The sequence below is a fragment of the Bombina bombina genome, chromosome 3 (genome assembly GCF_027579735.1).
Source record: "Bombina bombina isolate aBomBom1 chromosome 3, aBomBom1.pri, whole genome shotgun sequence".
Classification (NCBI taxonomy): domain Eukaryota; kingdom Metazoa; phylum Chordata; class Amphibia; order Anura; family Bombinatoridae; genus Bombina; species Bombina bombina.
In genome coordinates, this window is record NC_069501.1 from 1,005,134,361 (window position 1) to 1,005,146,860 (window position 12,500).

At 36.7% G+C, this 12,500-nt stretch overlaps 1 protein-coding gene across 1 annotated transcript in view; it reads left to right on the forward strand.

Moving 5' to 3' along the window:
* The window catches only part of LRP1 (LDL receptor related protein 1), a 595,167-nt gene that overhangs the window by 207,575 nt on the left and 375,092 nt on the right, over positions 1-12,500 (forward strand). Inside the window, 1 exon segment of the mRNA XM_053708175.1 lies at positions 10,860-11,123. Coding sequence (XP_053564150.1) covers positions 10,860-11,123 — 264 coding nt within the window.

Below are 12,500 nucleotides of genomic sequence, written 5' to 3' on the forward strand. Positions count from 1 at the left end.
ATTGCATAATTCGAATATTACTTTTAAAGGAAGCATTAGAAATACTATTACAAATATATAAATTTGAATTTTTCTAAACTAATATTTTTGAATGTAATCGTAAAATTCGAAACCGAGCATTCGAAAATCGAAAGTTAGAATGTTATGTAAACATTCGAAATTTGATTCGAACGAACGAATGTGTTAAAATTTGTTTCATTTTTCGAATGTTGCGAAACATTCGCCCATCCCTAATACAGGCATACCTCGTTTTATTGCGGTTCGCTTTATTTCGCTTTGCAGATATTGCTCTTTTTACAAATTGAAGGTTTGTGGCAACCCTGTGTTAAGCAAGTATATTGGTGCCATTTTTCCAACATATATACACATATAAACAAATATAAACACATGAATACATGTATGTACACACTTATATATACACACTACCTCATCAGATTATGGTTAGCATTATTTATCAATAAGGTATTTTTTAATTAAGATATGTACATTATTTTTTTTAGACATAATGCTATTGCACACGTAATAGACTCGACTATAGTGTAAATGTAACTTTTATATGCACTGGGGAACAAAAAAATGAGTGTGACTCACTTAATTGCTACATTCGCTTTTGTTGCGGTGGTCTGGAACCACACCCGCAATATATCCGAGGTACGCCTGTATTCTGTCACAAAAATCACATGCCCTAATTCATAAGAGCAATTAATTTTTGCATTTTTCTAGAAAAGTCTCATGAGCGCAGGGACAGATTTAAGATGCCAAGGTGACCTCTATCTACTCTTGTGAGTTGTGGCTAACTTTATTGTCCTCCCACCAGACATTCCCAAAACACAGGGCCACAAAAATTAGTGCAGAGGGCCACACAGGCCTTACAGACCACTATTTGGACTTAACTGAATTAGGGCATGTACTTGTTTGCATTAAAATACCTCAAAAAACACCTATCATGCATATCAAAAAGAACATTTCCCAGAATATATTTTCTTAGATTTTCCCTTTTCATATTCTGTTTCATCTTTCTCTGAATATGTCATTAGAGTATTTGTCACACACCTCTGCTTTGAACTGTACATAATACTTGCAGCAGCCCCAGAGTCAGGCTTACTGATGAAATTGTATCCTGTTTGTCTTCTGGGCTATATTTGAAGGCACCAGAAATACAATAAATTTGTCTTAAGACTGTCAAGTGATCCCTGTGTTGTTGAGCCTTTAAGAGTAACTCATTTATAGGGAGGGTGAAATTAGAGGATATGGGAATATAACTGAGTAATGAGGGGCATTTAAATAGATTGTGAGTTGACAAGGGGTTAGTAAGCGTTACAGTGAGGCTTTATAAGGTGATGACGGGAGCTTAAATGTATATATATGTTTCCTTACCTTGTATGTTATAGTGTATACACTTTTTACATTACTGTAGAGCCCCAGGCTATCAGCTTTACATAAATAAATCTCTCTGTGTAGATAGAAGATTTTTTTAAGCAGAATTAGCTTTTGGAGGGGATTAAAGGGACATTACACTTATGAAATAGAGTAAATGCTGAGTAAATGTAAATTCAACATAAAATGTATATTTGTTCACAAGGAACACTGTAATATCAGTTGCTTACTGGCTGATGAACCAATTTATTCAGGCCTGTTGGTGTACAACCATGGAAACAAACTTTATCAATCACAGGAAAGTGCACATTTTGCTTTCTATCGGCTAGATTACGAGTCTTGCGTTATGAGTAAAAAAGCAGCGTTAAGACTCATAACGCTGCTTTTTTTACTTCCGCTGGTATTACGTGTCTTGCAGATTTAGGGGCACCGCACACATTTTTGGCCTTACCGCAAATCAACTTATGCAAATTGAGTATAGTCATTTTTTAAATGGGACTTCCTGGGAGGCCAAAAAGTGAGCTGTACATCCTATCCCGTCAAGATTTGTAACGCATTTTAAAGTCAGTAGTTATGAGTTTTACACTACAAAGCCGTAGCATAAAACTCAAAACTAAAGTGCTAAAAAGAACACTAACACCCATAAACTACCTATTAACCCCTAAACGGAGGCCCTCCTGCATCGCAAACACTAAAATAAAATTATTAACCCCTAATCTGCCGCTCCTGACATCGCCGCCACTAGAATACACATTAACCCCTAAACCGCCGCACTCCTGCCTCGCAAACACTAGTTTAATATTATTAACCCCTAATCTGCCGCCCCTAACATCGCCGCCACCTACTTACATTTATTAAACCCTAATCTGCCGCCCCCAACGTCGCCGCCACTATACTAAATTTATTAACCCCTAAATCTAAGTCTAATCCTAACTTAAATATAATTTAAATAAATCTAAATAAAATTACTATCATTACCTAAATAATTCCTATTTAAAACTAAATACTTACCTGTAAAATAAACCCTAAGCTTGCTACAATTTAACTAATAGTTACATTGTAGCTATCTTAGGTTTTATTTTTATTTTACAGGCAAGTTTGTATTTATTTTAACTATGTAGAATAGTTACTAAATAGTTATTAACTATTTACTAATTACCTAGTTAAAATAAATACAAATTGACCTGTAAAATAAAACCTAACCTGTCTTACACTAACACCTAACTTAATCCTAAACTTAAAGGGACAGTCTACCATAGAATTGTTATTGTTTTAAAAGATAGATAATCCCTTTATTACCCATTCCCCAATTTTGCATAACGAACACAGTTATATTAACCCCTTAAGGACCACAGCACTTTTCCATGTTCTGTCCGTTTGGGACCAAGGCTATTTTTACATTTCTGCAGTGTTTGTGTTTAGCTGTAATTTTCCTCTTACTCATTTACTGTACCCACACATATTATATACTGTTTTTCTCGCCATTAAATGGACTTTCTAAAGATACAATTATTTTCATCATATCTTATAATTTACTATAAAAAAATTATAAAATATTAGGAAAAAATGGAAAAAAACACACTTTTTCTAACTTTGAACCCCAAAATCTGTTACACATCTACAACCACCAAAAAACACCCATGCTAAATAGTTTTTAAATTCTGTCCTGAGTTTAGAAATACCCAATGTTTACATGTTCTTTGATTTTTTTTGCAAGTTATAGGGAAATAAATACAAGTAGCACTTTGCTATTTCCAAACCACTTTTTTTCAAAATTAGCGCTAGTTACATTGGGACACTGATATCTTTCAGGAATACCTGAATATCCCTTGACATGTATATATTTTTTTTTAGAAGACATCCCAAAGTATTGATCTAGGCCCATTTTAGTATATTTCATGCAACCATCTCACTACCAAATGCGATCAAATAAAAAAAATTGTTCACTTTTTCACAAATTGTTTCACAAACTTTAGGTTTCTCACTGAAATTTTTTACAAACAACTTGTGCAATTATGGCATAAATGGTTGTAAATGCTTCTCTGGGATCCCCTTTGTCAGAAATAGCAGACATATATGGCTTTGGCATTGCTTTTTGGTATTTAGAAGGCCGCTAAATGCCACTGCGCACCACACGTGTATTATGCCCAGCATTGAAGGGGTTAATTAGGGAGCTTGTAGGGAGCTTGTAGGGTTAATTTTAGTTTTAGTATAATGTAGTAGACAACCCAAAGTATTGATCTAGGTCCATTTTGGTATATTTCATGCCACCATTTCACCGCCAAATGCGAACAAATAAAAAAAAGCGTTACATTTTTCACAATTTTAGGTTTCTCACTGAAATTATTTACAAACAGCTTGTGCAATTATGGCATAAATTGTTGTAAAAGCTTCTCTGGGATCCCCTTTGTTCAGAAATAGCAGACATATATGGCTTTGGCTTTGCTTTTTGGTAATTAGAAGGCCGCTAAATGCCACTGCGCACTACACGTGTATAATGCCCAGCATTGAAGGGGTTAATTAGGGAGCTTGTAGGGAGCTTGTAGGGTTAATTTTAGCTTTAGTGTAGGTATCAACCTCCCACATGACACATCACACCCCCTGATCCCTCCCAAACAGCTCTCTTCCCTCCCCCACCCCACAATTGTCCCCGCCATCTTAAGTACTGGCAGTAAGTCTGCCAGTACTAAAATAAGAGTTTTTGGGGGATTTAAAAAAAAAAAAAAAATAATAATAATTCTGCTCTGTAGGATCCCCCCTTAGCCCCCAACCTCACTGATCCCCCCCAAACAGCTCTCTAACCCCCCTCTCTGCCTTATTATGCGCCATATTGGGTACTGGCAGCTGTCTGCCAGTACCCAGTTTGAAATCAAATGTTTTTTATCAAATGTTTTATTTTATTATTTTAAAACTACTATTTTCTGTAGTGTAGCTGCCCCCCCTCAACCCCCAACCTCCCACCTTCCCAGATCCTTAAAATGTATAATGTTCCCACCCTCTCTCCCACCAAGTGCCACCTCACGCGCACCCGCGCACGCGCGCGCACTCGATCCCGCCCCCCTTCCCACCGATGGCCACCCACCTGCCTCCCTGGATCAGCTCCCACCCACCAACGAACATAGCCATTGATGGCCGATGCAGAGAGGGCCACAGGGTGGCTCTCTCTGCATCGGACGGCTAAAATTTTTTGTAGCAGGATGCCTCAATATCGAGGCATCACTGCTATAACATGAAAGCAGTTGGAAGTGATCAGGATCGCTTCCACTGCTTTCAAAGACCAACGACGTACGGGGTACGTCCTTGGTCATTAACTGCATTTTTTTGCAGGACGTACCCCATACGTCGTTGGTCGTTAAGGGGTTAATACACTTTTTACCTCTGTGATTACCTTGTATCTAAGAACCTTCTTCCAGCCCCCTGATCACATGACTGTGACTGTTTATTATCTATTGTCTTAAATTTAGCATTGTATTGTGCTAAATCTTAAATAACTTTCTGTGCCTGAACACAGTGTTATCTATATGGCCCACGTGTACTTTCTGTCTCTTTGTGTTGAAAATAAATTTAAAAAGCATGTGAAAAGAGGCAACCTTTTAAAGGCCTAGAAATTAGCATATGAGCCTACCTATGTTTAGTTTAAACTAAGGATACCAAGAGAAAAAAGCAAATTTGATGATAAAAGTAAATTGTTAAGTTGATTAAAATTAAAAGTCCTATCTGAATAATGAAAGTTTAATTTATACTAGACTGTCCCTTTAATCGGAATTAAGGTTGAAAACTTCCTATTGGCTGATGCAATCAGCCAATAGGATTGAGCTCACATTCTATTGGCTGGTTGGATCAGCCAATAGGATTGAAGTTCAATCCTATTGGCTGATTGCATCAGCCAATAGGATTTTTTCAACCTTAATTCCGATTGGCTGATAGAATTCTATCTGCCAATCAGAATCTAAGGGACACCATCTTGGATGACGTCATTTATTAAAGGAACCGTCATTGTAGAAGAAGACGTCGATTGAAGAGGATGCTCCGCGCCGGATGTCTTGAAGATGGAGCCGCTCCGGAAGGATTAAGATAGAAGATGCTGTCTGGGTGAAGACTTCTGCCCGTCTGGAGGACCATTTCTGCCGGCTTCGTTGAGGACTTCTTGCACTTGGATGAAGGCTTCTCCCGGCTTCGTTGAGGATGGATGACGGCTCTTCAAAACTGTAAGTGGATCTTCGGGGTTTAGTGTTAGGATTTTTTATGGGTGTATTGGGTGGATTTTATCTTTAGATTAGGGGTTTGGGCTGCAATAGAGCTAAATGCCCTTTTAAGGGCAATGCCCATCCAAATGCCCTTTTCAGGGCAATGGGGAGCTTAGTTTTTTTTAGTTAGGGTTTTATTTGGGGGGTTGGTTGTATGGGTGGTGGGTTTTACTGTTGGGGGGGTTGGTTGTATTTTTTTTTACATGTAAAAGAGCTGATTTCTTTGGGGCAATTCCCCACAAAAGGCCCTTTTAAGGGCTATTGGTATTTTAGTTTAGGCTAGGTTTTTTTTTTATTTTGGGTGGGCTTTTTTATTTTGATAGGGCTATTAGATTAGGTGTAATTAGTTTAAAGATCTTGTAATTTGTTTTTTATTTTCTGTAATTTAGTGTTATTTTTTAATGTAATTTAGCTAATTTTATTGAATTTAGTTAATTGTATTTAATTTAGGGAATTTATTTAATTGTAGGGTTAGGTTAGGTGTTAGTGTAAGACAGGTTAGGTTTCATTTTACAGGTCAATTTGTATTTATTTTAGCCAGGTAGTTATTAAATAGTTAATAACTATTTAGTAACTATTCTACCTAGTTAAAATAAATACAAACTTGCCTGTAAAATAAAAATAAAACCTAAGCTAGATACAATGTAACTATTAGTTATATTGTAGCTAGCTTAGGGTTTATTTTACAGGTAAATAGGAATTATTTAGTTATTAATACTAGGTTTGATTTAGATTTAATTTAATTGTATTTAAGTTAGGGGTGTTAGGTTTAGGGTTTATTAACCCTTAGATTTAGGGGTTAATAAATATAGTATAGTGGCGGCGACGTTGGGGGCGCAGATTAGGGGTTAATAAATGTAGGTATGTGACAGCGACGTTGGGGGCGGCAGATTAGGGGTTAATAATAATATTTAACTAGTGTTTTTGCGATGCGGGAGTGCGGCGGTTTAGGGGTTAAAATGTTTATTCTAGTGGCAGCGACGGGGGCAGCAGATTAGGGGTTAATAAATGTAGATAGGTGGCGGCGATGTTAGGGATAGCAGATTAGGGGTTAATAATATTTAATGTTTGCGAGGCGGGAGTGCGGCGGTTTAGGGGTTTATATGTTTATTATGTCCGGAGCGGCAGATTAGGGGTTAATAATTATAATGTAGGTGTCAGCGATGTCGGGGGCGGCAAATTAGGGGTTAATAAGTGTAAGATTAGGGGTGTTTAGACTCGGAGTACATATTAGGGTGTTAGGTGTAAACATAAAATTTGTTTCCCCATAGGAATCAATGGGGCTGCGTTACGGAGCTTTACGCTGCTTTATTGCAGGTGTTAGACTTTTTCTCAACCGGCTCTCCCCATTGATGTCTATGGGGAAATTGTGCATGAGCACGTACAACCAGTTCACCGCTGACTTAAGCAGCGCTGGTATTGGAGTGCGGTATGGAGCTCAATTTTGCTCTACGCTCACTTCTTGTCTTTTAATGCCGGGTTTATAAAAACCTGTAATACCAGCGCTGTAGGAAAGTGAGCGGTCAGAATAACGTGCAAGTTAGTACCGCACCCCTCATAACGCAAAACTCATAATCTAGCCGTATGTAAAGAAGTTTTGACTGATTTAAAATGTGTGGTTAATAATAGGTGTTATGTTTCTGGTCTAGTGCTTTACAAATAAATACATTATTGTTATTAATAATCATACTTTTGACTAGTTTTGTAAGCACGCAGGACTTAAAATGACATGTTAAGGCAATATGAAAATGTTCAAATTCATAATTTATTGTTAAATCAATTCTCCTTGGTAATTATGTGTTTAGCACCATCCAGGTAGTTAAGCACATAGTAAAAGCCTCACTAAGGAGTTGCAGTTTATTGTAGCTCTTTACAGCGAGCCTGTCAGGAGTGGAATAGGCACATATCTGTTACTCCTGAGAATTATACTCCTGGCCACTAGGAGGAGGCAAAGATCCCAAAACTCCCAAGAGCCCTTAAAATCCCTTCCACCTTATTGGAAACTAGTCTTGTCTTTGCCTTTGCAGGAGAAGGGTGAAGAAGGGAGGTGCCCCTGACCGTTTGAGGCCAGTTTTCCCCTGTGAGAGCTACTGTTTGGACAGTGCAATGTATTTGGAGTATGGGTAGTGGCACAAGAACACTCTATGGGAGTTAGTCACAGGCCTGCCATAGGTGTCTCTGGGACTGGTCCCTAGTCTCCTCCTGTTGGTTCTGCATTATACTCTATATATTTAGAGCCTCTTCTGTCACATGTACGGCACTGGATTGACTATCTACTTAAATAGGTTTCTGCTGCTTATGATGAGTCCAGTAGTATGGGTGTCTCTTAGGTAAGTGTGTTTTTTTAAATATATAGTAGTCTGTTGGCACCTGTTTAAGCCTATAGGCTATTAGTAGGTACTCATTATAGCCTGGGGACCATTAAATAAGGCATTTTTAGGTTTGGGTATCTAGGTACCTTATTTCACCCTATTATAGGCATTGGGGTGCGTTAAGTATTTGTTAGCGCATGTCAGCTTCTTTTATTTTGTGCTTCTTTTTTGTTAGTGCATGCCGGCTTGTATGCGCACCTCAGATTGTTCATGCACTGTTTTTTGTGACCCGGGCTCTCTGTTTGTGCTCTTTCTGGTTAGAGCGTGTTGGGTTTTGCTCGTCAGATTTTTTCACTCTTTTATTTCTTACACTTGGCGTGTCCTAATCCAAAGAATTCTAAGGAGAGGCTTCTCCATAATTTGGATGTGATGAGAGTTTTGAAGTTCTATTTACAGCTTATTTGTAGATCACCTTCATGAGAGCTGATTTACAACAGTGCAAGGGCCCTCTATCCCTTTGTCTCCTATAACTGTTATCTTGCATAGTAGACCCATGTTTTAGAGCTGCAGAATCTGTTGGTGCTCTAATATAGCTGACAATAATAATAAGTAAGGATTTTAGACAAACTTCTAGCTTGTTTGTTCAAGCTTCTAGTTCTATGAAGGGTCAGAAGGCTACTGCCAATTCTTTGGTCTCTTGGTTAAAATTTTGATACATAATGCTTACTTGGTGGTGGGTTAGTCTCCTCCTAAATGGATTACTGTACATTTTACGAGATCAGTTGCTACTTCTTGAGCCTTTGAGCCCTCGGTTGATCAAATTTGCAAGGCAGCAACATGGTCTTCCGAACATACTTTTTCTAAATTCTACTATTTGTATGTTTTTGCTTCTTCTTAAGCAGCTTTTGGTAAGAAAGTCCTTCAGGGAGCTGTTTCTAAGCATTAAATACTTTTTGTATTGATTTTTTTCTGCAGTATGAAAAAAAACAAAAAAAGAACAACTAATCATCAAATGTATTTAAAATAGTATAAGTCCGGTCCCGCCTAGCTTAGGTATTGGTTCCCAGGACTAATGGAACATGGACTCCCATCACCTTTATGAAAGAAAATATAATTTATGCTTACCTGATGAAATAATTTCTTTCATGGTGGTGAGAGTCCATGAACCGTGTCCTGTGTTTTTCTGTCATTAATTGTTTTTTTCTGGCGACAGTTTAAGTATGCACCTCTTCTTCTTCTTTTTTTTCTGCAACTTTTTGTATTGCTATGTATTTATTTTTTCTACCTTCTTCTCTTCTGACTTGGCTATATGTCAGACTAATTTCCATTAAAGTGGAAGGGATTTTAAGGGTTTTTGGAGTTTGGGAATTTTTGCCTCCTCCTAGTGGCCATAAGTATAATTTCCAGGAGTAATACTTATGGCCAATTTGCCTCATTCTCTTGGTATACATTTTGAAGAATAAACCTAGGTAAGACTCGCCTATGCAATTTGTTTTGATGTGGGTTGGTTTACACACTTCGGCCAAAATATAGTCCTAGAAACTCTCTTATTCACACTTTTGGGAATAGTGTGTAGGTAACTACTTATATTTCTTTCTCATAATACCCCAGAAGTATTACTCTATAACAGCAGTGTTTGCAACAATGTATGATATTGTTGCTAACATTTCTGCCATAAAGGGCTAAAGATGCATGCACGCCCCAATGCCTACCTAGGTATGTTTTTCTCTTTCATGCTCCTTTAAGTGTTGGCTAACAAAGCAAATTTGGTAACTGCAAAGTTTTTTTTAAATTGTACGCTGTCTCTGAAGGATAAAATATTTAATTATTTGTTGACCCTTTAAAAGGACATAATACTCATATGCTAAATCACTTGAAACTGATGCAGTATAACTGTAAAAAGCTGACAGGAAAATATCACCTGAGTATCTCTATGTAAAAAAGGAAGATATTTTACCTCACAATCTCCTCAGCTCAGCAGAGTAAGTTTTGTGTAAAAAGTTATACTCAGCTGCTCCCAGCTGCAGGTAAAAATAAAAAAAAAAATGAAGAAATGAACAGCAGCCAATCGGCATCAGCAGTGCTGAGGTCATGAACTCTTACTGTGATCTCATGAGATTTGACTTAACTCTCATGAGATTTCATAGTAAGCTTCCTTTACCTGATTGGTGAAATAATATGAGAGTGCACGATGCTCATCCCTTCAGATGTCCCAGGACAGACACACTAAAATGCTGCTTAGAAATCCTTTACAATGGGAGGTGGCTACTGAGGAACTTTTGAGGTAAAATATCTTTCTTTTTTACATAGAGATGCTCAGGTGATATTTTCTAGTCAGCTTTTTACAGCTATGCTGCATCACTTTCAAGTTTAAACATTTGGGTATCATGGCCCTTTAACTATAAGTTTAACGCCTTTGCAGGGGTTAAAAATACAGTTACCAAGGAACATAAGTGTCATAGTAACATGCTCTAATAAATTAATTAATTAGAATTTTGCATTTACATATCTCTATTATTTGGGCAAAGAATAGCATCTGTTTTTTAAACCAAAATAACATTTGGTGATTTGTACTGCAGTTAAATGTAAAGCTCTATACATTTTCATGTTGCATTAATGGGAACTTGCAGTGTTCTATGCACCTGTAAGAAATAAGTGTATTTTTGTAAGGAAGTTAAATTTCCACATACAATTTTTGGTAATTTTATTATACAAAAACCTAAAAGTCTGCAGTTATATAAAATATATTGCAACGCTAACAGAATTAAATATTAGTAGCAACACACTTTTTAAGGGTGTTTAATGTTTTTTTTTAAACTGGTTTTATGATGTTGTCTGGGTATTGATATACATGATTTAAATGTGTTTGTGTGTATATATATATATATATATATTTATTTATATATTTGTATTTCATTCACAGAGCCAGTTGAAAGACCCACAGTCCTCCTTATTGCCAGCTCCCAGAATATTCTTGCCACCTATTTAAATGGCCTTCCTGTGGGTACCATTTCGCCCACTAATACGAAACAGACTACAGCCATGGATTTCAACTATGTAGAGGAAACGGTTTGCTGGATCCACATGGGGGATAGTGCTGCTCAAACCATGCTAAACTGTGCGAAGATCCCCAATCTGAAGGGCTTTACAGAAGAACGTACCATCAACATTTCCTTAAGTCTGCACCGTAAGTTTTCACAGCTTTTATTGGATATTTTTGGAAAATAAATGTGTGAGACATATGCTATATGCCCAATTACCCTTCTAGTGTAAATATACAAATGACAGCGCTCTAATGTATGTTGAGTTTTTCTGTTCGTATCTTTTGCTTAGTAGAGGTTTAGCACATAGTTATAGACTAACTTGGGATCCGCTCCTGGGCACGGCTTGTGATTGGGTGGTACGTATGTACTGTTTTTTATTGGTTCAATGTCTATATCTTGCTTTGGGTCTGCAATGTGTTGTAGCCCTATAGCTGGACATTGGCTGTTTGTTTAACCCCAGAGGTTAAACATTTACTAAGGTTTTAAAATGTATTAGAAGATTGTAAGTCACTTGAAATTCTTTATTTACAGTTACCGCTGAGCACATTTTTAGTCTATTTTTAATGTCACTTGGTGTGGCTACATTATTTTCTACAATATAAAAATACTACCCTTCCTATAAAATGGCAGTTCATATCCTTCTAACCTCGTGTACTAATTTCAGGATGTTGTTTTTCCTTTTATTATGTTCCCTTGTTTTTCCTTTTATTATGTTCCCAAATACATATTATACTAACTGTATAATATTAAATGTGTTGGAAATGGTGCCTTTAGATTTGTTTTAGCAATTGAAATAGCCAGTTTCCACAATGAAAAAAACATCTCTCATAATGAAAATTATAGTACATAAGTATTGGCCTTTAGAGAAGTAAGATAAATACAGAGGCTTGGCCTTCCTGCTGGCTTAGTCCATTTGAATGGACATATAATTTAGAAAAATGGGTGTTGGTTTCAATGAGCAAAACCAGCTATTTCACATTCTCCATCTCATATAACAATAATTGGAAACACATTAAAGGGAAGCATAATTTACAGACAATACACCTTTAGGAAATGTTCCAATTTCACATTTCAGCCTTGTCTTTTCTTCAGGATGTATATATTTAAATACTTCCTTCTGTGCATATTTATAAAGTAATGTAAATTTGAGTTTCACAAAATGATATATAATATAAATGTGAACAAGAGAAAAACTTAGGAGACAATACTACATTTTTGGGCACTGTGACTAGTAATTTATAACAGATGAGATATACTAGCATTAAAAATAATGTTTCTCTGTATCTATGGAAACTATTGCTGTGGTGTTTTTTTCATAATTCAAGTCCTTATTTCACCTATGCTCTAGTTCAGGTGTTCTTAAAATCAAACCTGTTAGTGTGCCCTTAGAACTGGAAATGAAAAACTGCTCTATGGGTTTTTGGCCTTATATATTCATCCTGTTGCTATGGTGCTTTTTTTTCTTTAAACAGAAAGTTGAAAACCATAACCTAGGTCCTTTACTGCATATAGCCTGTAAT